Source organism: Eucyclogobius newberryi, unplaced genomic scaffold (assembly GCF_026437365.1).
Source record: "Eucyclogobius newberryi isolate DKJ021-1_F unplaced genomic scaffold, fEucNew1.0.hap1 SCAF_19, whole genome shotgun sequence".
In the NCBI taxonomy this organism is placed as follows: Eukaryota; Metazoa; Chordata; class Actinopteri; order Gobiiformes; family Gobiidae; genus Eucyclogobius; species Eucyclogobius newberryi.
The window spans coordinates 26,181,610-26,207,420 of record NW_027315823.1 but is presented as its reverse complement, the minus strand read 5'-3'; the positions used below and the strand labels follow the sequence as shown (position 1 = coordinate 26,207,420).

Below are 25,811 nucleotides of genomic sequence, written 5' to 3'. Positions count from 1 at the left end.
CATATTATTTACATATCACATATACATATTTTTGTAATATTTGTTCACATATTTAGCTCCATTCTTATTATTCTTATGCATTATGTATTTTGTGATGGCTGATAAATGTAGACTGCATATTTCTGTATTGCTGCTTTTTATAATTTTTTATACAAGGGCAACTGACATTTTTCTGAGAAATAAATGAATACTTGTTAATTATTTTGATGATCATGGAGTGGTCTATTGCATGCTCTGTATTTTCAGGGACTTCCCCCTTGATGTGAATCATATTCTTTCACTCACACATTTCCTGTCATGTTTATGTTAAACATTTGGAAACAGTGACGTCAGAACTTTGAAGTGTCACATTAAACAGCTCATAACAGATTTTCCCCAAAAAACTTGCAGCAAGCTTAAGTTCACACGTCTGTTTTTGATAAATGTATTTTTATTATTTTGAATGTATTTATTTTTCTATTACTGATGTTAAAATCACTATATTGATGTTTTTCGATATCATTTGGTCTTGCCCAGTTTAGTCAAAATGTTGACGTATGTGGGTGTGCAATGCTTTCTCCTTATTTGAGTTGCACAGTTAAAGTTCACATAAGGCAGTACCAATCAACATGAAACATGTCCCTCAACAACACTAATTAGTGAAAGCCATTACAAATTCTATTACAAATTAGTGAAATACATAAAAAAATAGTGACAGACATTACAAATTAGTGAAAGACATTACAAATTAATGACACATTACAAATTAGTGAAAGACATTACAAATTAGTGACAGACATTACAAATTCTGTTACAAATTAGTGAAATACATAAACAAATAGTGACAGACATTACAAATTAGTGAAAGACATTACTAATTAGTGACAGACATTACAAATTCTGTTACAAATTAGTGAAATACATAAACAAATAGTGACAGACATTACAAATTAGTGACAGACATTACAAATTAGTGAAAGATATTACAAATTCCATTACAAATAAGTGGAAGACTCACATGCAGCACAAATACCATAATAAAATGTGTTTCGTTGCATTTTTGAGTGGGTTATGGATCAGACCCCAGATGGAAAAGTAATGGCACCTTTTTGATTAACCTCCATTTTTGGAAAGCTAAGTTAAAAAAACAGGCGTGATTATGTGGATATTGATCAAATTATTGTCATGTCTGTGTCCTATTTATCATGAGTCAAGACGATCTTGCTGCATATGGGTCACAATTAACTATTCTGTGTATTTTAACTATTCTGTGTATTTTCTGATCATCTGTGGACTAGTCTAAACAATCTTAAAGCGGTCGTCATGGTGAAGGTCAGGCCCTTTTTATCAGACCCAAGCAACAGCGATATAATACACAGCTAAATCTTGTAAAGAGTCAAATCTCAGCTGCAAGACGAACAACATGCCGCTGTTTTGCCTGCTTTTCCATGTTTTCATCAAATAAAGAACTTGAGAATGATCCTCGCCTCCCGCAGTCTGTATGGACTAAACTTCGACAGAATTGGTGGAGGATGCGGGTCTCTCATCGTGCTTGGAAAGGAAACATCTGAATTTTGCTCTAAACGATTCTCTTCTGGATGTCGGCTGACGACGCATAGCGTCCAGTAACGGTTCAGCTGGGAATTATGGGAGAACAAGGACCGAGCCGAAAGAGAGACAAGAGGAGTGGATTGCCAGTTTATTTTTGACTCACAATTGTGACTGGGACATTCAACAAAAGTAAGGCAGAAACCTCTTGTATTTATTACAAAAATCTGCACATTGAAAATGCTAAATTTGCCAAAACTAGACCTAAATTTTGTGAAGTATGAATTTAGTGAATGTTAGCTCATTAGTTTAGATAATCAGTTGGACTGATTTAAAGAGGTGTTGGACTCCAAAACACGTTGGACATGTAAAAGTAGGTACAATCAGTTGGACTGATTTAAAAGGGAGTTGGACTCCGGAAAAAATAAATAAAAATAAAATAAAACGTGGAACTAAGAAAGCTACTACTTGGCTTAAAGCACTCTACTGACAAGATTAACTACCCTCTGTGGCTAGGTGAAATTTGTATTTATTTAATTAATTTTATTTTTTCAAGTTTGTATTCTATTTACATTTTTAAATTTCAATTTTAATCTTAAATCTTTAATTTTAAATTTCAATTTCAAAAATGTATTTTTTTCCCTAAACTTATTTTATTTCATTATTATTGTTATAATTATTGTTCAAATTATTTATTTGTTTTGTTTGTTTTTGAAATACCACTGACTGCCACACTCTTTTTGTATTATCAAATAATAATAATAATAATCAAAAATTAAAAATTAAGATATAGATAAATTAAATAAAATGGACCTTATTCCATTCAAAATTATTACATTTTTGAAGGATCTCGAAAACACAATCTGTGCAAATGAACAAATCCCAAAGGAAGCAAAAAAGCAAACTACACAAATGAAGAACCTCTTCCAAAAATATGCAGAGAAAAGATTGATTAATCACGGTGATGAAGCAGTGGCTCCCACAGAACAACAATGGAATTGTATTCATGAATATCATCAATCTAAGGTCCTGCATTACAAAACACATCAAATTTGGACAGTGAAAGGAAAAACTGTTGACAAAAAGAAACTGAAAGAACATGAAGAAAAATTATCATTTTCAGTGAAACTACATAAAATGGCAAAAGACATTTTAATCAGAAGAGAGAGACTATTTTTGGCCAATATTCAGGTGAAACCAGAAGAGCATCAAACAATCAGAAAAAACTAAATTAAACAGAAAAACAGAAGCGATAAGAGCATCCCTTTTGGAGCGAATAACAAAGATGAAGACTCTAGAACAGAGGAAGAGAGCGAGCAGACTGGGGTACAAGGTCGATGTCACAGCTATAGTGCCCCCCCACCTCTGGTCAAAGGAGAACTGCAGTGCCCCTCCTCTGAAAACAAACATCATAGCGCATATGCACAACTAGCAAAAGAACTGAAGAAAATTATGACAGACACGGAACAAGAAAAACCAGCTCCCCACACTTCTACTCCAGCGGCTCCTCCCCTGCAGTGCTCATCCATGGATTCATCTATGATAAAAGATGCAATCAGAACCATACCACTGCTGCCAACGAAACATGCTCTAGTCTCGGGTACTCTGACTATGGTCCCGTCAGAACCCACTCAAGAACAAAGACAGATGCAGGATTTGAAGGAACAGGTGTTAGCTCTGACAACATTGGTTTCCAGCCAAAATCACATCTCCAAATTCATGCTCGAGCAAACAGTGGCTCAAAAAGAACAACTTGCCACCAATGCATGGTCACCACCTGAAGTGGCTTCAGACACAGATGAAGAAAGAAGATTACAACGACTACTGGAAGAAAAGGAACGGGAAGTGGCGGCTGATCTACGCAGGAAACAAAAAGAAAAAAAACTTGGACGAAAGGGGGAAACAGTCACAGTCCTAGGAACTGGGCTAATAGAAGCTAAAAGTAAGAAGCAAGTACAGCAGAAACTCCACATTCAAAGAGGAGTGGAACAACAGAAGAAAACGGGTTTAGACCCATTTGTGTCAACACCAAATCAATATGTGGTGGGAGCATTCACAGGAATGGTGGATGAGCATGGATACGACAACGCTATCTTGAGTGGAGAACTTCACCCGCTCCCCGTCCACAAGGGTACCAAGGAGGAAGAGGATGAATTTTCTAGCAATGAAGAGGCTCCTCCACTCATTGCACCTCTCCGAATGACTGCAAGTAACCAAGAAGTGTACCAACCATTTGCACTGAAAGATCTAGAAGGGCTGATGTTAAAACTGCCCGAACTGACACAAGGTGCGCCGGCCTTCCTCAGAGCATTGACCACGAATACAGCGGGAGAAACACTTTGCTGGGGAGATGTGTCTGCAATTCTCATAAGAGCAACAGATGAGAATACGGCGGCCAGGATCCGTTCTGAAGTATCCAAACAGATTCATGCTCCAGTTAGAGCATCCACATCATTTGCCACCATAAAGCCTCAGTTAACTCAGGTACTTAAAGGAATGTATCCCACCTGCCTTCCTGACGCACTGTTGGCTCTGGAAATGAAAAATGGTGAAGACTACTTTACATATAAGCAAAGAGCTAAAGCACAGTTCAATGATGCAACTGGAGAGCCCATACAACCTGGTACTGGCAACACTCTCATGTTCTTTTCTACTCTGGTAAAAGGACTACCCAAATGTGTCCAGGATCATTTGGCTGATGTTGTTGGTCTTTACACAAAGACAGAAAAAGAGTTTGATGCCAACTGCCAACATCACGTTGCTAAGTACCTGAAGGAAAAAAAGGGACGAAATGAGGATATGGAAAAAATGAAAATGGCAAAGATCAAATTACAACTCAAAAAGCTCCAAGAAGAGGTGAATGATAAAAAGAAGCAAAATAAGTCTGCCAAGGTAATGGCTGTGGCAACAGAAGATAATCCAGTGTCAGACAGTGCCCAACAGATTGCTATGGCGGTTAAAATGGTCCTGGGACAAGTACAACCCACTATGGCACAACCACAGGCCGTCCCATCCGCCACAGGACCAAAGAACAACACACCTGCTTCAGAAATCATCTACAATCAAGGACGTGAACGTAATACATTCTCTCATGGAAGAGGACGTGGGGCAGGAGCTGGAAGAGGACAAAACAGGTTCAGCGTGACTCCTGATCAATGCTTAAACTGCTTTGGAACTGGACATTGGGTTCGAGACTGCCCCATAGGGCAGACACAAAGAGGTCAACACCAAATGGCCCCAAACCAACCTGGCCAATTTCAAAGACCTCAAATGATGAATATGAGCCAACACATGTCAAGCCAGAATCATCTACCACCACCCTTGCCCCTTGTGGTTATTATACCACATCTTTGGGCCTTGGGCTGGCACTGTTTCTGTTTTTCACCAATATTATTGTTATTGCCTGTGTATTGATTATGATTGGATTCTGTGCTGTCTTAGATCACTTATAGAACGCTTGATTGCATCTGCTCTTACTAGACAACCTGCTCATCTTTTGACCCTGATTACACACGCTATTACTCCTATACTTTTTCCAGGATCTGACTAATCTGATTACTACATCCCACATGTGTTTACACTAACTGGGGATGCTCCTTGTCCCACATCATTTTTTACTAAATGAGTTATTTTAAGGATTTGCTTGATTATATAATAATTTGATTTTTAAACATTTAATATGTTTTTGGGGGGTTTACGTTCTGTTATTTTGTGAGGTTGCGTCTGGCGCCTCTTTAGTGTGATCACATGTGAATGTGATCAAAAGGGGGAATTGTGGATATTGATCAAATTATTGTCATGTCTGTGTCCTATTTATCATGAGTCAAGACAATCTTGCTGCATATGGGTCACAATGAACTATTCTGTGTATTTTAACTATTCTGTGTATTTTCTGATCATCTGTGGACTAGTCTAAACAATCTTAAAGCGGACGTCATAGTGAAGGTCAGGCCCTTTTTATCAGACCCAAGCAACAGCGATATAAAACACAGCTAAATCTTGTAAAGAGTCGAATCTCAGCTGCAAGACGAACAACATGCCGCTGTTTTGCCTGCTTTTCCATGTTTTCATCAAATAAAGAACTTGAGAACGATCTTCGCCTCTCGCAGTCTGTATAGACTAAACTTCGACAATTACCACCAGGAAAGAGTCAGTCAACAGCAAAAGTAAACAGTAAGCAAAAGATCTCAAAAAGAAACGCAATTGTGCCACGAGCCAAAAATAATGAGAACAAATGGGAAATCATAAAGGTGTGTGTTGCACCCTTGAATGATACGACGATTCCGTTTTGCAACTTCAAGTCCACGGTTCAGAATAAACACATTTGAGGCACGCAGGGGTACAACACCCACAACACACCTGGGCCACACTCAACACAAATGAATAGGCGTGGCTGACCTACTTTTAACGCCACACGCCGTCCAGGTACAGCCCCTTTCATGAACGTGCACTCTAATTAAAGTGCTCCGTGATAACATGTCCAATTCAACACACAGAAGTAATAATAATTTAGCATCACAATTAAATATTACCATAATAAATTAGATGAGCAACATGTGCAATGGCCTGTGTTAGTGTAAAGCTCGGATGCATTTGTGTTCTGATGCAGGACAACGACCGGACACTGGTTTGACCCAGTTAATTCTCAAAAACCCTCCAATATGATTCAAACACATTCTGATAAAAAGAGCAAGATTAAATGACTCCATAGTAATGCAAAAGACTATGGAAACTGCAACGATGAATCAACTAATCGTGACTAGTCGACAATAAAAAATAATCATAGTTGTATTTTGATAATCGCAATCGTTCTCTGGAATGTGAGTGTATTTTTAAATCAACGTGTCAAAATACAATATTCTCTATCTAACATCATCCTTCAGCCTTTAATTGGTTGATAATTCTCAATGTACAATGCAGTAGTCGACTAATCACTAACTAGTCCGCTATATTTTTCCTCCAATGAATGTAAAAAAAGCAACTGAATTTGATGTTTAAATGTGTTGTCTTTGGCAAATGTTAAAATTGGCGATTCCTTCTGATAATATTTAACAACAACAAAAATAACAAAAAAAGCATAAATCTGAAAGTTTTCATATTTTTTTCTTCCAACTGTATTAAATTCAAAATCTGATCTGCATTAGAGACAGTAAACAACTACAACTGATGTAAGTAAATCTAATCCTAAAATCTAAATTAATATAAACTGGCCAAAACAAGATAAATGATCTGAATTCTGTCATTTTAACACCTGTGTTAAAATGTGGTTCACTTGTCGCGGACTCGCTGCTTCGCGGATTTTCATCATGCATTGTGTTCTGCATTCTGATTGGCTGAACAGTCTCTCCGCGTCTTCTCTACCTGTGTGTCAATAACGTTATGGATTAATATGTACACGTAGGTAAAACCGCTTGCCAAATTGAAGTTTGCGAGGCCGGTGAGAGCGGCGCCCGTGAGCTTCAATGTTTTATGGAGTATTTCATTGTATAATAACTGTAAAAAAATAAAGGTTTCTACTTCGCGGATTTCGAATCCCGCGGGTTCTTCTTGGAACGTAACCCCCGCGATAAACGAGGTATCACTGTAACCCTAAGTAAATGGTGGTATTACAACAGTGGCATCGTCACTCGTGTCATCGTGAGCATCACATTTAGTCAACAACGTATTGTCTTCCTCCACACGACCACATCTCCTTCACAGTCTCGGGTTTGGTTAGTGTGACTGCTGACGTTTACACCACAGAGACTGACATTACTGCCGTCATCTTCTAAAGGTAAAACATGAAGGTTAAGGTTAAAGGGAGATTCAAAAAGAAATGTGTCCTATACAAAGCAAAATGTCATGAGAGAGTCTGTGCGCATGTTCGGTTATAGGTGGATGGAGAAAGTTGGAGAACCCGATCAGAGAAACACAGGGAGAACCTGCAAACACCATGGCAAGTTTATTTGTATTCAAAGAAAATTGCTTTAAAACAAGAATAGATGCATTCAAATTATATTAAAAACAAGCAAAAGCAATATAAATGTTACTATAAAAGTGAAGAGCGCAGATAAAATCCTTTCAGTCACATGAACAGTTAAACAGCTGAACATTGTCAGAGTGTACTTCTAGGAACTTCCCAACTGTTTTCATCCCGGTCTCACCTCAACACCACCATCATGATTAATACTCCAACCATAAAAGAATTTCCACTGAACTTTGCAACACTTTGATTTACTCATCCCATACCATCATTACTTCAAAAATGAAAAATTAATTACTTAAAACTCTTTAAATGAGCAATTATAACGTAATATTTGGACATAGGACTACAGCGTTTCATTCTTTGGTGTATTTTTTATAGCATCTTTAATACATCTCATTCAATCCTTTTCAAAACTGAACTTTCTTGAAACCAAAAATATAAATATGTATTTATTTTGAGGGACAGTGTACAATATACTTTAACCTCATCACGAGAAATGCAGTGTACCAGGTTGTATCTCAAGTGCTAAATTTCCACATGTAGTCCCTGGGCAGTCTGATGTTAAGTCCCACTGACATACGCTTACACAATATGTATATTTTATATCATGGGTTTCATCGCAAAGTTCAAAAAGACTATCTCTTACTGATCTAATAACACAGCCAAAATGCAATGCTCTATACGACTGTATTAAAATGCACGAGCCCTTTTGTACACCCACTTCCTAAAAACGAATGTAAAGTGTTGGTCTGAACCACAGTGGCTTAACTGACGTCAGAAACAGCAAACATAAAACAGTGAGAGGCACATTCAGCACTAGTGATCACAATGAAATACATGCAGCTCTACCTCCAGCTCTTCTGTGCACTGAATGTAACTGGACTTATCCTCAAATGCAGCGATCAACAGCAGAAAATGAACGGAATGTGCTGCAACAAGTGCCCCGCAGGTAAGAACAATGCTATACTATAATTTTATTTTGAAATGGGACAATTTTGTAGTCAGTTCTTAAAAATGTCCCCACCAAAAGTATGCAATTGATGTAATGGTCATCCGCATTATTATACTTATGCATAGCTCTGTTTGTTCTGCTTTGCTTCTGTGTGTTCTGCATTTCTAAAACAAAATACTATGGGATGGTACTGAGGATGTCACAATTTCGCATTTGATTATTATTGTAAGACGAGTTTAATGATGATGGGGTGCACGGTGGCAAAGGCGGTTAGCGCTCTTGCCTCCCAAGAAGGAGATCATGGGTTCGATTCCCGGACCAGACCAACATCACATGATCTCTCTGGGTGGAGTCTGCATGTTCTCCCCGTGTTACCGTGGGTTCTCTCCGGGTTCTCCGGCTTCCTCCCACCGTCCAAACACATGCATGTGTCAGGTAAGATTGGTGACTCTAAATTGGCCCTAGTGAATGTCTGTAATGTCTATGTCTCTGTGTTGGCCCTGTGACGAGTTGGCCACTGTCCAGGATGTACCCCGCCTAAGGCCCGAAGTCACTGGGATAGGCTCCAGTCACCCGCGACCCCGAAAGGGAACAAGCGGTAGAAAATGGATGGAGTTTAATGATTATTTGAGATTATTGACATCATGACTATCACAACGGGGAAATCTTCAAATATGACAAGCTTTCTAAATGATTAAGTACTGTTAATGTGCCATAACATAAATAACCACAGAAAAGCATAATAAGAGTTACGTTGACTTGAAACAGCTTTATTTTGCTTCTAAAATTGTCATGATTAACAATTTACGATTGTACTGTGACCTGACAAATTACAAATATCCAATTGGAGAGGTACACATTGATACATTATTTGTTTGTTTTGTTTTTTGTCTTTTGTAATGTGTTGTAATGTGTTCCTTTAGGACATTATTTGGATCAGACCTGCACCAGCACCAGACAAACCCTCTGTAAACCATGTCCAGATGGCCACTTCTCTGACTCGCCCAGTGTTTTTGACCGATGTGAAGAGTGTGACTCCTGTGAACGAGGTAACGCTTCTTAACAGTCTATTTTTTACAGCTAACCAAGTCATACTTTACTAAGAAGTCTTCGTGGTTTGTATTGTGTCTCCAGACTATGCTCAGAAATGTACTCCAACCACAAATGCTAAATGTTCGTGTGGCTCGGGTTTCCTGTGTTCCGACAATTTCTGCTTTACTTGTGAGAAAGACAACTGCGTCAGAGGGGAAAAACACAAAAGAACAGGTAATATTTGCCCTTCAAAACTGTACAAAACATATACCTACAGTACTATAATTGTTTTATTCAAGTTTAAAACATTTTTGTCAATAATATTTGTATATACTAAAAATGCTGGAATTATTATTAGTACTTATGTAATGGCCCTTGACGTGGATGCAAATTATTTATGAATTATTATTGAATTAATCAAAACATATATATAATCATTAAATCATTTTGTGTAATGTGTTTTTGCCTTAATGGACTTTTACTTTTACATTTACTCCTAAAAAACAGAACAAAACATAAGATGCACTTTTGTCAATATTTTTCCTCCTTAAAATGAACAGGAAGCCATTGCAGCTATAATTCCTTTCTAATCTTTACAGATATTGTTGATGTTGCCAAAAATCGGACTAAATACACGTATAAATGTGAACCCCTTTGTGCGGATCATAAATACATTGATGAGAAGAAAAACGTCTGCATCCCAATAATACAGTAAGCCTTAACTTTCGTGTATGTGGGTCAAATCACAAACCACAAAAGTATGCACTCAATCTTTACTGGCCAACAGGTGCAGTGCCCTTGGTCTGGTTGAAATTTTTGCTGGTAACAAAACCCACAATGCAATATGCCAGTCCCATGGTGAGAATCTCTACATGGGAAAAATGCAGCTAAAGTTGTCATAATTACATTTATCGGAACATTCCTCTTTCTTTTGCAGAGATACAGATGCTTTATATGGTTGTCATGTCTGGATTTGTCTTTCTCCTTGTCACCATTGTTGTGGTTTTCTCTTATCACTCGGCAAAGAGGATGAAAAAGAAACCCAATGATTGTAAGTATTTTAACAGAGAACATGTTGAGTAAAACCGTAATAAATATTGGATCTATACAGCATGTTATTGCTTCAATTAGCCAAAACACTTGCGCAATTTTTTTTGTTTCGTAAATTTGGCAAAACTATAGCACACTTTGCAAAACTATTCACTTCCATGGAAAACAGTTCAGAAAGTTTGAAGACTCTAACTATGCAAATAAAACTTTGAACACGCTTGTAAAATGAATACTTTATGGTTGAAATATAGCCAAAATCATCTATATGATGTTTAATCTTTACTGCAGCTACAACTACTTCCACTACTACCTCTACTACTACTACTACTACTACTACTACTACTACATACATACATTTTCCTAGTGCTATGATAGGTTGCAACATATATAAATAAGAGGCACAAATATGATTAGATAAAATTTGTCGCTGGAATCATGTCAAGAGCAGTGGTTACTGAGCTAGCCCTGGTCAGGACTGTTTTAACTGGTGGATTTGACCTGTTGTGCATGTTTTGGGTTGATGGGAGAAACAGAAAGGCTTCCTTCTTGCAAATTTGCAGATTGTTTTCAGAACTACATACTTTCATGCATATTTTTAAGACCTATATATGATGAGTATGTGATTTTAATTATAATTTGTGATGGAAGAAGTGCTCAATTTTGTTACATAAGTAAAAGTACCAATATTTGTGCAAAAAATACTAAAGCAAAAGTTTTCAGTCCAGTTAAAAAGAACAGACTTCCTTCTGAAATATGGAAATGCAACTATTGACCTGTCACTGTTTCTAGGCAGTAAATAGACTAGACTACTGTGTCCCTAACTCCTTGGTGAAAGAGAGAGACTTTCCTGGTGAAATAAAAGTTAAATAAAATCGATACAATATCCACAGAAAAACTACTATTTAGATATCTAAAAATGTGTCTAAAACAAAATACATTATTCTGTACTTTGCTACATTCTACCACTGAAAGTGATAAAGCATGCCTGAGCAAATGCTAAAAGCCGCCTTGTTCAGTCTGCTCTGAGCATTATTTCTTATGATGGAGCATCTTAGGTGTTCTCATACAGAGCAAAACTGTGCCTATTTTTTGTGACAATAATGCAAATGTGATTCATTACTAAATGTACTGTGTTCTTCCCTTCCTGTTTTAGCTAAAGCCATTAAGGTAACCACCCCTGAGCTCTGTCCACTATCGATGGAGGAGACGACAATCCCTGAAAACAAAGTGGAAAGCTTTGTGTGGTAGGATAGCCTGCAGGCGGGCCCTGCCACTGCTTAGACGCCCCTGATAGGTGAATTGATCAAGCGTACGTCCATAAATTGCTGTCTGGTGACGTCAGTCGGCCTTTGACCTCACACACTTCCTGGTTGCTGGGTGCTCCACCTCGCTCCTCAGTCCAGTGTGCCGCGGTGCTGCCATGGGCCCGCGTGGTGTGCGACCTCCGGGATGTGAGGCGTAAAGCCTCACGCGCTAGCTGCGCCGTGCTGCAGCCATCCCGTTCCAGGTGCCCGGAGAGACCCTGTCTTGCCTTTTGTTGAGAACGCTTTAACTGAACGCTTTTTGTGAGTTCTTGTATGAACCTGTCTCCTATGAAGACAACGGACTGTGAACATCGACGATTTGTATTAATAAATGTATCAATAACTTAAACCATGCCTTCGATTAGATTGGTCCTGAGCCAGAATCTCAGGTGGCGTTGTTGGAAATGTGAGTGTAAACTGTGAACATGGAGTAAAATAGTGGACGCATTAGTCCACTCTGCCACATTTGGATAAAAATATAAACAATGTCATACAAGTTTTCATAGATATTTTAAATAAAATATAATGTCAAATAAGATCTGTGCTCTGTTCAGAGAGATTGGAGTAGAGGATTGACTTTTCAGTTCATTTGAAGTGTTAAAAAAGAAAACAAAAGTAGGGCTATTCCTAAAGGTGACGCAGTTGTTGACTTGGAGAATGACCTGTTGTTCATAAATAACATCAGCATCACAGGCTTACTGACAGAAACAGGAAATGGCCCTTGTTAAGCCATTATTTATACTGTGAGATTGCTTGTTTCAATATTTCTTGTTGTGTTTTGTCCTCTAATCAAATGTAATCTGAAGGGATGATTTTACATGAATTTATGATTTACACTTTTAAAGACTTGAATTGCTGAATTGTCATCTTGATTTGAATTATTTTGTGAACTGTTTCATTTTGTTGCTCATTGTGTTGTATAATAATAAATGTTAATCAAATCAGTATTGAATAAATAATCTCACAATCAGTGCATAAGGTGCTTTACCATAGTGGGACTTAATAACATCAGCCTGCTCATGGACAGGTGGAAATAAGCTACAGCCTGGTACAATGCATCTCTCCTGCTCAGGGTCCCTGTCTCAAAGAAAGAAACTAAATCTCTTACAAAGACCAATGAGACAAAATTTAATAATAATAATTTAACACAATACAAACATATATATAAAAAAATAAAATTTCCCTTCACACCCTCAGTGGGTGGTCTCGGGTCCTCTACCAGAGGCCTGGGAACTTGAGGGTTCTGTGCAGTATCTTTGCTGTTCCTGCACTGTACTTTTGTGGACCGAGATGTCTGAGGTTTTTCCAGGGATCTGTAGTAGCCACTCCTCCAGTTTGGGGGTCACTGCCCCGAGGGCTCCGATGACCACTGGCCCCACTTTCACCTTCCACGCCTTCTCCAGCTCTTCTCTGAGCCCTTGGTATTTCTTCAGTTTCAACCACAATGGCTTTTCCTCAGTTTATCCACCACCACAATATCTGGTTGGGTACCATTCTGTCAGTCTATATCTGAAGTCCCACAGGATTTTGGCTCAGTCGTTCTCCACCACCTTTGGAGGTGTTTCCCACCTTGTCCTGGGGTCCCTGGACCACCAGACCACGCCCTCAAGTTGCTTTACTCCACTTACTATTTTGCCATAAATACGCCTCTTGTTTAGAATTCCACCTCCTGCGGTGTCATCAATTGCTCCGACTGCAAGGTGTGACGAAATGAGCTCTGCTGCGCCCACGTTAAAGCTACCTCCGGGGGCCAAAATATGGCCATGGTCTAATAGTGGTCCTGATTTAAAGTTTAGCCCTGCATTAGTTAGACCTGGTTAAGTTCTGAGTTGGTCCTGGTCTGATAGTTGTCCTGTCCTGCGCTGACAGCTCCTCCTCTTCTCTCTGTAACAACCTACTCTGGACATTCTCAAAGGTATTGCACATTATTTGTTTCCTTTTTGCTCGTCTTGTCTTTGCAGATCCAGTGCTGGCCGCGTGCACATGTAGGACCCCTGTATTCACCTCTATGGGGCATGCTTCTGAACTATGATCCAGAAATGAACCTGGATTGATTTTGCTTTAAAGACAATTAACTGACGATCACAACTTTAGAGTTGAATATGTGACCACTAGTTTCACTTTATCTATTTGTGCGTTTGCAGGTAGACTTTCCCTCTGAGGCAAATGCTGATGTGATTTTGGGCATTACAAACATGAATTGAATCGAAATTGACATGGTGGAGCCAAAACCACTCAGGACATTTTATCCAGGCAGATGAGGAACCGTTCATTGTTCGTTCCTTGTTATTTGAATGTAACTTATTACTATAAAATTGAGGTGTTGTGACGTTTAGCTCTTGAAAAATCTCAAACGTTGACTCCATGATTTTTTCTTCTTCGTTGAAAATTCATCATCTTGTGTGCAGGAGCTTTCTACCTTATTCATCTTACGAAAGCGAGCTGCAGAGCCTTTCAAAGGAGGACTGTTTTCGGATATCCTCTCCATTTTGGGAGTGTCTCTAATGTTGTCTGGAGATACATCGTTGTAGCTGAATGATGTTCCCCCAGAGTTGCTGTCTGAACTTGCGCCAATCGAGGAATAGCAGCTTTGGCTCACATCGCAGTCTTCGATCTTTGTGTTTACCGGAGATGCAAAACATATTGTCCTTTTTAAGCCGCTATCCAAGGTCGTCAGGCATGGCTGGATTTGACTGGCAGCAGTTAGGATCTGCATTTTGGGCTTGGCCATGTGTTTTTGTTTTAAGTCAAGTTCAGTTTGTTCTTTTTGCAACTCATTCAGGGTCTGCTCAAATGAAAGCTCCTTCTCTTTCATTTGGTTCTCAAACTTTAACTTCTCCTTCTTCCAAACGTCATCTTTGTTGAGCCGAATAGTTTCATTCTCATTTTGTCGTTGCTTTTTAATATCCAGACGTTCCAATTCTAAAGTCTTACAGATCCTTGCATTTTGGCAATCCATTTTGTAAATTTTTTCTTCAAGTTCCCTTTTCTCTTTTTTCCAATTCTCTTCTTGCTGTTTAAACTCACAATCCATTTTTTCCTGTTGTGTTGAAATCTTCTCCTGAAGCTCAAAAATTGTGTTTTTCTGCTTAAAATTGTCTTCTTGCAAGTCCTGCTGTTCTGTTGCATGCTTGTCCAGAAGCTTTTTAATTTGGTCTTCCAGATTATAATTTTTTTCTTGCAGATCCTTGATTATTTTATTTTTTCTGGTGCAGCGTTTTTGAAATTTGATTTGTTCTTTTTCAAAAATCTCCTGCTGTTGTCTTAACTCAGAATCTAAGTTTTCAAGATACTTTTGCTGTTCTGTGGCCAGCATCTCCTGAAGCTCTTTAACTTGGTCTTGGAGTGTATCATTTTTGTCTCCAAGCAGCTTGATTTTTGTATGCTTTTCGGCACAATCACTTTCAAGTCCAAATTTTTCTTTTTCACAAATCTCCTGCTGTTGTTTTAACTCAGAATCCAAGTTTTTGAGACACCTTCTCTGTTCTGTGGCAAGCCTCTCCTGAAGCTTTTCAATTTGGTCTTGGAGTGTATCATTTTTGTCTTCAAGCATCTTGTTTTTTTTGGCCTTTTGGGCACAATCGGTTTCAAGTCCGAATTTCTCTTTTCCCCAAATCTCCTGCTGTTCTTTTAACTCTGAATCCAAGGTTTTGCGACACTTTTTAAGTTCTGTGGCAAGCCTCTCTTGAAGCTCTTTGATTTGGTCTTGGAGTGTGTCATTTCTTTCTTCAAGCATCTTGTTTTTTATAATAGTTTGGGCACAATCTCTCTCAAGTCCGAATTTCTCTTTATCCCAAATCTCCTGCTGTTGTTTAAACTCAGAATCCAAGGTTTTGCGACACTTTTTAAGTTCTGTGGCAAGCCTCTCCTGAAGCTCTTCAATTTGGTCTTGGAGTGTGTCATTTTTGTCTTCAAGCCACTTAATGTTTTTTTCCTTTTGGGTGCAATCTCTTTCAAGTTCGGATTTAGCTTTTTCCCAAATCTCCTGCTGGTGTTTTAAATCGCGATTCTTTTGCTGTTCCTTTGCAAATGTCTCCTGACACTTCACTTCTTTGAGTTCAAGCTGTTGATTCAAAGTCTGCTGCATTTGTAATTTCTCACAATAATTTCCCTGCTCTGTTATCAGATTCTCCTGAAGCTTTTCAATTTTGCTTTTCAGTTTCTCAATTTCATTTTTTTGCTTTTTGATTTCATTTTGCTGCTCCTCAATTTTTTGAGCATTTTTGGACTGATCTCTTTGAAGTTCTAATTTCTCTTTGGCCCATGACTCTTTCTGCTCATTTACCTTGCAATTGATTTTCTTTTCCGTTGCAAAATTCTCCTTAAGTGTAACGATTTTGTTGTGCAGCGTCTCGATTTGGTCATTCTTTTTGGAACATTCTATTTGAAATGTGAGTTTCTCTTTTTGCCCTAACTCGTACTGCTTTTTCAATTCCCAATTATTTTTCTCACAACTTTTGAACATTTTTTGCCATTGTCTATTGTCGACGATCAGCTGTGATTGTTGTTGCTTCAGGTTCTCTATTATCCTTCTCTTTTCAATCAGTTTGTTGAGCAAAGCGACCTTGTTCTTAAGATAAACCTTTTCTTTCAGGCTGGAGGGCTCTTCCCATTTCATGCTCGTGGTCATGGTTTGGACTTTGCTGAATGTTATTGTCTGCTGGGAATATTTCTGAATTGCTGCTAACTGCATTTTCAGGCACTCCCTTTCACTGTTGAGCATTATTTCTGTATGAGACCAATCCTGTTGGAACTGTTTGATTTTCATGACAAGATCCCTGTTTTCATCCTCCAATTTCCTGTTTTCATCCTCCAATTCCATGTTTTTAGCCTCCAATGTTGTTCGCTCACCCACAAATTTTTCTTTCTCGTTGAACCACGACTTCATTTTACAATCCATATTAGCCCTGAACTTTTCCTCTTGCTCTCTCTGGCTGTGAAGAACTTGGTTCTCCCTTTTGGCCAGCTGACTTTTTAATGCGGCAAAATCTTTCATCCAGTTGGTTTCTTGCTCCCTCTTCTCAGTTAGTTCCTTGTTCAGCTCAGCGTTTTTTCTCAGTAGGGCTGTTTCTCTATTTAAGAAAGCTTCTTCATTGCCCTCATACAAGTTTTTTCTTTCCTGCTGCTGAACTTTCACTTTATTCTCAAGCGAAAGGGATTCTCGCTCCATCCTCTCCTCTGTGAGTTGGGCATCTTTCTTCTTGGCCATAAAGGTTTTCTCCCACGCGTCGATCTCACCGAAAGTTGACTTTTCCCTCCACCATTGTTCTTTCTTTTCTTGATGGAGCATATTCCGTGTCATTTGCATCTCCTGTTCATCCACCAGCCTTTGAAGAATTATATCAAGTTCCGTCATTTTTGGTAGTTAAGAAACTGCAATTTCACTGCCCAAATTATCTCTTTAACTTGTAGTATTGTGTGTCTGCACTACTGTTGCGATGTTGTGATTTCGAATACATTTTAATTCTTCTTCTTCTTCTTTGGTGTTTTATGGCGGTTGGTATCTAATGTTACATTACCGCCACCTACTGTAGTTAGACTTTATTCTTTAGACTTGATTCTTCTTCTTCTTTGGTGTTTTATGGCGGTTGGTATCCAAGTGTTACATTACTGCCACCTGAGTCTTGGTAATGAGTTCACAAACATTTTATGACCTCATAGCAAGTGACATCATAAGACTCCTGGTAATCTTCTTCTTCTTCTTTGGTGTTTTATGTCGGTTGGTATACAAGTGTTACATTACCGCCACCCACTGCAGTTATACGTCTAGACTCCCTAGACTTTCGATTTTATTCTTCTTCTGTAGTTGTTGTTAATCAAACCAGCAGCCAGTCAGAGGAGAATGTTATCATCGTAGCAACCCAACTTTGCATAGAATGGAAATCCGGATTGTTACATCACGTGATATCATTTTAAGTTGCCATATCATTGCAATTAGTTCTTACTTACACAGGGTTGGGTAGACGTTTATAGAGTTGGGGTGTGTTGCACTGCTGTGGTGGGTGGCGGTGGTGGCGCTTGGATGCCGGCCGCTGTGGAGTGCCAAGGAGGGGGAAGAAGACGAGGATCTCATGTGCTTGGAATTCGTGGGCTTGGAACTCATGTGCTTTGAACTCATGGGCTTTGAACTGAAGAATGAAGTCTAAAGAATACGATAAAAGATAAGCTTTGACTTCATGGGCCTAGAAACGCCAAAGTGATGGAAGAAGAACTTCTATAGGAGCGGTTGGATTACTTCTTGGCGAGTCAGGGTTTGCTTCCCGCGCACCAGAGTGGTTTCCGTAGGGGCAGGAACACCATGGATTCCGTGTTGTGTTTGGAATCTGATATCCAGCTGGCCAGGGCTCAGAAAGAAAAGGTTATTGCGGTGCTCTTCGATGTGGAGAAGGCGTACGATATGGTTTGGAAGGATGGGCTCCTCATTATGCTGCGGAAGTGTGGTGTGAAGGGTAAACTGTTTAACTGGGTCCGGAGCTTTCTGTCTGGCCGGCGTATCCAAACCAGAGTGGGCGCTGCTTACTCTGGGGTCTATGGGGTGGAGAATGGGATCCCGCAGGGGAGTGTGTGTAGCCCTATCTTGTTCAATGTTATGATTAAGGACATCTTTGACGACGTGGATGGGTCTGTTGGGAGGAGCCTTTATGCTGACGATGGCGCTCTATGGGTGAGAGGGAGGAATCTCCGGTTTTACGAGGCGAAACTGCAAAGGGCAATACAGCAGGTGGAGCAGTGGACCCTGAAGTGGGGGTTTAAACTGTCCGTACGGAAGTCTCAAGTGATCTGTTTCTTCAATGGGCATAGGGACGTCTCCCTTCGACTGCATGGGCAGGTGCTCGAACAGGTCAGGGAGGTGAGGTTCTTGGGGGTCACCTTTGACGAGAGGCTTAGTTGGCGTCAGCACATTGATGAGGTCAGTGGTAAATGCAAAAGGGTGAATAACTTGCTTCGTTGTCTATCCGGCCAGGACTGGGGGGCCAGCAGAAGGTCGCTCCTGGGTATTTATCGGGCCGTCATGAGGGCGGCTATTGATTATGGCTGTATAGCCTACATGTCTGCGGCTGAGACTAACTTAAAGAAGCTTGATGTGGAGCAAGCCCAGGCCTTGCGCATCTGCTGTAGGGCTTTTAGGACCTCCCCTGTCTCGGCGCTGCAGGTTGAGTTGGGGGAATTTCCGTTACGGCTCCGGAGGCTAGAACTTCTGTTGGCTTACTGGGTGAATGTGCAAGGTCATACGAGCTCTCACCCGGTGAGGGACTTTCTCAGGGTTGATGGGGGGCAGAGTGAGGCTGGCGGTATGGTTTTTAGCCAGGTAGGAAATGCGAAGGCGCGACTTGCGGGGGTTGGTGATCTGCGTGTGACCCCGTCGGTGGCTTTGTCTGCTATAGCTCCGTGGAAGTTTGTCCCGGCTCCTGTTGATGTTAGCTTGCATGGCAAGCTTAGAGGAGTCGCTGGGAGGGCACCGCAGTTTGCCGTTCAAGCGCTCATCGATAAGCACTCAGGTGATGTGTTTATTTATACCGACGGGTCTAGGGATCCTGAAGTGGGCGTACTGGCGCCGCTTAGTTTGTGCCTGACCTGGGGCTGGCGGTCAAGAAGAGGTTGACAGATCGCCTTTCTGTTTTCACGTCGGAACTCATAGCGATACGGTTGGCATTGGAATGGGCGGAATCTGCTTTGCAGTGTTGCGGCATTGTGGTGGCCTCTGACAGCCTTTCTGCATTGCAAAGCATTAAATCTGGGAAATCGGATTGCAGACAGGATGTGTTGAATGGCATCTTCTGTCTGATGCTCTCCCTGTCCAGGAAGGATGTGAGGGTTTCCTTCTTTTGGGTCCCTACGGATGTGGGGGTGGATGGTAACGAAATGGCTGATGCACTGGCTAAACATTCCCTTAGGCGGCCATCAATTGATGTGGCGGTTGAGTTAAGCAAATCTGAAATCAAGCCCGTTATCAAGAGTCATGTGTTCGGCCTTTGGCAGGAATTTTGGAGCCACTGTGTTACTGGACGGCATCTCTATCACGTACAGGGTAGTGTGGGTCCTTGCGGGTCTATGGGCAGGAACGCGTGGGAGGAAAGGGCCTTCGCCCGCATGAGGATTGGCCATACTGGACTCAATTGGTCACTGAGTAGGATAGGCAAACACCCGACCGGTCTGTGTGGTCACTGTCAGGTGCCAGAGACTGTCGAGCATGTGCTGATTTGCTGTGAGGCTTATGATAGAGAAAGGGCCGGGTTGGCCTTGTGGTTTCGGAATAATGGGCGGGAGTTCAATCTGCGGAACGTTCTGGCGATTCAGTCACAGGGTCTGTGTCAGGCTGTGGTTGCTTACTTATGTAGCACAGGGCTGGGTAAACGTTTATAGAGGTGGGGGGTGTTGGAGACTGAGCCGAGGATGAGGAGCAAGAGGATGTTCTAACGCGCTTTGACTTCATGGGCCTAGAAACACCAAAGTGATGGAAGAAGGACTTCTAAAGGATAAAACGACAAAGACGTCCCATGACCTCATGGGCTTTGTAAAACAACAAAGACGTCCCATGACCTCATGGGCTTTGTACTTCCAAAGCACCGAACGTCAAAGAGGGAGAGGAAGATGAAGAAGAGTCTCCCTGGAATAAAGCCGGTTGGTCACTGACACAACAACTATTCTAGTCACAAAGACATATCATGACCTCATGGGCTTTGTAACACCAAAGCAATGGGAGGAGTACTTTTACGGACTACGACAGAGTCTGAGGACTACGAAACGTCTGAGAAATAAAGTCTGGCGGTAATGCAACACTCGGATGCCAACCGCCATAAAACAACAACAACAACAACAACAACAACAACAACAACAACAACAACAACAACAACAACAACAACAACAACAACAACAACAACAACAACAACAACAACAACAACAACAACAACAACAACAACAACAACAACAACAGCATAAGCTGTACGGTGGAAGCGCCGAACGTCAAAGAAGGAGAGGAAGATGAAGAAGAGTCTCCCTGGAATAAAGCCGGTTGGTCTCTGAAACAACAACTATTCTAGTCACAAAGACATATCATGACCTCATGGGCTTTGTAACACCAAAGCAATGGAAGGAGTACTTTCACGGACTACGACAGTCTGAGGACTACGAAAAGTCTGAGGAATAAAGTCTGGCGGTAATGCAACACTCGGATGCCAACCGCCATAAAACAACAACAACAACAACAACAACAACAACAACAACAAGATAAGCACTGGAAGAAGACCTTTTAGGACTGCGACAAATTCTAAGGATTACAGTCTGGCGGTAATGCAACACTCGGATGCCAACTGCCATAAAGCAACAACAACAACAACAACAACAACAACAACAACAACAACAACAACACGATATTCCTTTATTGTCCACATGGGGAAATTTCATTGATGCAACGCAGGTAGATACAGAGGTAGATTCAGAAGAAAAGAACAGATCACTTATAGGAAGTTTGAAAAACACTCTCAGTAGAAGATCTCTTATAAACAAAAACTCCCATGGACAAAACCTCCCATTTCCCAACAAGGGATGGAGGGGAAAAATAATAAAGATAAAAATAATAATAGAAGTAATTAAGTTGAAAGGATAAAGTCTAAAGAATAAAGTCTAAAGAATAAGGTCTGAAGAATTTTGGGCTTTTGTATTAACTTTTTACCCACCCAAGTCAAGCGCCATTTGTGTCCTGGCGGTGGTGCTGAAAGTGAAACGCGTATCGGATCCCCGGGCCTTTATTCTCATTAATGACTTTTTTCTCGTTATTTAATCATTTTTTTCTAATTAATTTATGACTTTTTTCTCATTAATTAATTTATCCTCGTAGTGCCCCGCGTATTTTTTTGGGGGGTAACTTAACATGCTCAATAAACATACCCACCCTGTGGTCTTTGACTCAGCTGTAGTTCCCATGTTGGCCGCTATGGTCGCTGTCGGACGCGCGGTTGGACTAATCACATGACCACGGTCCTACTTCTCTTCCTCCTTCTCCACTGGAAAAAACGCCACATCTGACGCTCCTGACAGGGCTGCAGAAACACAACAAGCTCAGGGCAAAGTGAGCACCGATCGCAAGATGTTGGCGCTAATAAACCGGCTCCTGGACTGGTTCAAGTCTTTGTTTTGGAAGGAGGAGATGGAGCTGACCCTGGTCGGCCTCCAGTACTCCGGGAAAACAACATTTGTAAACGTGATTGCTGTAAGTCTTGTCTCTTAGCCGCTAGCCACTTTGCTAAATGCTAATGCCTCGAGCGCCGGTAATAGAATAGTATTTAAAAAATGTGCCAAAACCATGCTTATGTTTTAAGGTAGGGCAATTTGATTTGGCTAAATCGTGAATCGCAACCTATTCTGTTGTGTTCCTATCTCTTCTCACCTGCGCCAAAGGCGGTGTTGTGACTCAGGCGTGACTGTGTTATGACTGTTTTAGCATGCTAAAACTAGTTAGCATTTCACTGTATGCTAAATTCTAATAAGCAATTTCTCTACTGTACTCTTCAGTGAATTGGCTTACATGTCTATTTAGCACCACTTTGTGTAAAGTCATGAAATACCGCTTTCTTGTACATTTTGCCCTGTCTATGCACAGTATGTTTTAGTTATTGGAGTTAGACACACGCTTTGGATTTTCTCAAACTTATATTCCTGACAGCTTATGACTTGTGACAGTCTGTGGTTGGATTGCTTTGCATCCGCTGTGCTCTGACTTTGTTTCGTAATATTGTGGTGATGATAAAGTATTTACCAATACATTTACTTCTTCATTTAATAAGCAAATCCAGTCATAATACATTTTATTTGTATTGCACTTAATGTGTAGCGCCACATACCAAATTGTCTATACTGTAAATACAACAGCCATCCAGGATTTTGATGTTCAAAAGCAAGGGTTATCTAAATTGTTGTTGTTGCAATTTAAGCCCATCACACATTGGTATCAATAAATTATATATGTTGTAGTTATACATTTAAATTATTTAACTTAATAAATCTGGCCTTTATCACATCATAAATACTTCTTTATCAGGTGTAGTTGAAAAGTAATAATGAAAATGAGGAATACTTTCAGTTTGTCTAATCTAACAATAGATAAAGATTGTTTCCTATACACTTAAAGTACTTAACTGGAAATCCCTCACTAACCGGTTGTAAAGCTTTCTTCCCGAGGCTAATGCTGTGTGTGTGAGTTTGTGTGTGTGCGCGCATGCGTGCACGCACGTGTGTACATTGTGGTTGATTTCGTGTGAATGGGTAGTAACAGTTGATGCTGTTTTCTCCTCTTCCTTTCAGTCATAAGACCACGGCAGTCATATCCACTTAAGTTCGTCAGGTGACTCTGAAGTCATGTGCTGCGAGTGTGTTTTGCCACATCAAAAGTGTTACTAAAATGATGCAGATTGTACTGGGGAAAATACAGATGGCTTATTATACACATTTTTTCGACTGACCTCTGTAAAGATTATGGTGCACTGCAGATTATTTTTCAAGACCTCCCACCCACATTTTTTTTAAATTAAACGTTTAGGATAATATAAAGTGTTGTTATCATTTTTTTGATTTGAGCATATATAACAAAGATTATTTGGAGCCGCTAAGATGTATTATGCATTTAATTTATGTAATTATTTTTCCGGGGTATTTTATGAAAATAAAATAACTAATTTCCTGTCTGTTTTTAGTCTGGGCATTTCAGTGAAGACATGATCCCAACAGTTGGATTTAACATGAGAAAAGTCACCAAAGGAAATGTGACCATCAAGGTACACTTACTCTAATAATTTAGGCATATTTAATTAATTTGTTTTTACAATCATTGTCCTTTACATGTTATTTAAGTGCAGTTTTCTCCTTACAGATATGGGATATAGGAGGGCAGCCAAGATTCAGGAGCATGTGGGAACGGTACTGTCGGGGAGTCAACGCAATTGTGTACGTTTACCAAAATCGATTGTCAAGTCTCTACAGAAAGTAATTCGCACACAGTTTAAAATTGTTTGTTTTGTTTTTAGGTACATGGTTGACGCAGCAGACCGGGAAAAGGTAGAGGCGTCACGAAATGAGCTTCATAATTTATTAGACAAACCTCAATTGCAAGGAATTCCTGTGAGTTCACAATTAAAATTATTTGCTATTATTATACTTGTGTTTTTGAAGTATGCGTCATGCTGTATTTTAATACTTATTTAAAGGTTTTGGTACTGGGCAACAAAAGGGATCTTCCGAATGCATTAGATGAAAAGCAGCTTATTGAAAAAATGTAAGTATGAACAACAAGTAAAAGCAGTGGACAGGCATTGTAGTATCTGTAAATCTTTGCAAAAACTACAGTAGAAGTATATTTGAATCAGAAAAAGGTTTATTGCCATTGCACAAGGAACTTGCTTCTGCTGCAACATAAAACAATGATGAATAATAATACTAGAAGCGAAATATGTCAATAAAGGCATGCATACAATTAAGAATTTACAAATAAAATAAAATTAGACTTATTACACTGCCTGACCAAAAAAAAGGTTATCTCCTGGATTCAAGTGAGTGGCTTCTCCTTTCTGAAACATGTGGAAAGACAAATCCCGTGGTAATGGAAAAGATGTCAGTGTGTTTGAGAAGGGTCAAATCATTGGCATCAAGCAGAGAAAATATCTAAGGAGAAGCAGAAACTAATCTACTACAGATCTAAACCTGAGTGAGAGTGTTTGAGCTGGAGAAGGTTTTGTGCTGTGGTCACTCTTCATCATCAATACAAGAGCAACTGTTGAAAAAAATGCAACACTGGATGGAAATATATATTTTAATATTAATGCAGAAACTGCCACAGTGAATATGCGCTATAATCAAAGCTAAAGACGTTGAGTCAATAAACCAAGGTGCATCCAAAACATTACCTCTTTTAGTTTTTCACGACACAAATGGAGAGGAATGCTTCTCCCTGCTACATTTAATAGAGATAATGCCTACATTGACAACATAAACATGAAAATGAACTGTGGTTTTGGTTTTGTAGGAATCTGTCAGCAATTCAAGACAGAGAAATTTGCTGCTACTCAATTTCCTGCAAAGAAAAAGACAACATAGGTGAGACAAATTTAACTTCAGTACAGCCATTTTTCACTGTAATAATGCTTGTATTTTATCTTTTCTACGCAGATATTACTCTTCAGTGGCTCATCCAGCACTCAAAATCCAGAAGGAGCTGAAAACACTTAATTGTTTCCCAATGTTTTTCTCTGTCAAGCCACATGCATCACTGCTGTTATGTACAGTCATGTTTCCAAAACCACGTACGCTTATTCTTGACACCTACATTCTATTCTATTTATCTTCGCTTTGTTTGCTCCAACAAGGCCCAAGAGCAATGTTGTATGACCGGCATTGTAACATACTGTAAAATGTTATGGAATAGAGGTTAGCTTCTGAACAGCAATTCTGGCTTGGTTATTTTTGGTAGTTTGTGACTTAAGGGTACAGAACATCATGAACTTAAAGGGGCTGTCATTAAATTAGGTTCACGCATACAGCTGATGCCAAGAAATGCCATTCTATTATTATTTACAAATGTAATTTCCCTTTGATGACTGCTTAATAAGGCTGTTTTAAGTTTAGACGATGCATTTAAGAAGGTCAGTTTTTGCAGATTGTACAAAAATAGAGCTAATATGATTTTTACTGATTGCGTGTGAATATTCTGTATGAAACTATTTAAAAGTTTGAATGTACTAGTTCTGTAAGTAAGCTGTATTGCACTGGATGGTTGGTTCTGCCTCTGAGCTTGAGGAGTGGCAGAATATGAAGTGCCTTGTGCGGTAACTCTCACTTCTTGAAGCAAAGAGGCCTGCTGTCTGGGATTTGTCATTCACAAACTCAATATATACAAGAAATAAAGGCAAACAAAATGTTTTAATTTAGTCATCGTATTGTGCGTGGTTGTACATTCTGTTTCTTGCATCAGATTCAGTCAGCCTTTTAACTT

The 25,811-nt window shown here is 39.8% G+C and overlaps 3 protein-coding genes across 3 annotated transcripts; 2 read left to right on the top strand and 1 right to left on the bottom strand.

Annotated features, from left to right (window-relative positions):
• Nucleotides 1–8,326: 8,326 nt before the first annotated feature.
• On the top strand, nucleotides 8,327–12,690 carry tnfrsf18 (tumor necrosis factor receptor superfamily, member 18). The gene is made up of 7 exons (XM_072452920.1): nucleotides 8,327–8,441; nucleotides 9,368–9,493; nucleotides 9,579–9,710; nucleotides 10,076–10,187; nucleotides 10,264–10,334; nucleotides 10,414–10,527; nucleotides 11,680–12,690. The coding sequence occupies exons 1-7, from the start codon at nucleotides 8,330–8,332 to the stop codon at nucleotides 11,772–11,774; spliced, it is 762 nt and encodes a 253-aa protein (XP_072309021.1). The 5' UTR covers nucleotides 8,327–8,329; the 3' UTR covers nucleotides 11,775–12,690.
• LOC140365760 (uncharacterized) lies at nucleotides 11,830–17,186 on the bottom strand. Its single transcript, XM_072452321.1, has 2 exons — nucleotides 14,264–17,186; nucleotides 11,830–12,116 (listed from the first exon to the last, which is right to left on the bottom strand). The coding sequence occupies exons 1-2, from the start codon at nucleotides 17,184–17,186 to the stop codon at nucleotides 11,830–11,832; spliced, it is 3,210 nt and encodes a 1,069-aa protein (XP_072308422.1).
• A 4,627-nt stretch (nucleotides 17,187–21,813) lies between these two features.
• arl8ba (ADP-ribosylation factor-like 8Ba) lies at nucleotides 21,814–25,746 on the top strand. The gene is made up of 7 exons (XM_072452475.1): nucleotides 21,814–22,040; nucleotides 23,521–23,601; nucleotides 23,697–23,770; nucleotides 23,851–23,944; nucleotides 24,031–24,098; nucleotides 24,846–24,916; nucleotides 24,989–25,746. Exons 1-7 carry the CDS (start codon nucleotides 21,918–21,920, stop codon nucleotides 25,036–25,038), a joined length of 561 nt encoding a protein of 186 aa, XP_072308576.1. The 5' UTR covers nucleotides 21,814–21,917; the 3' UTR covers nucleotides 25,039–25,746.
• The last annotated feature ends 65 nt before the right edge of the window (nucleotides 25,747–25,811 follow it).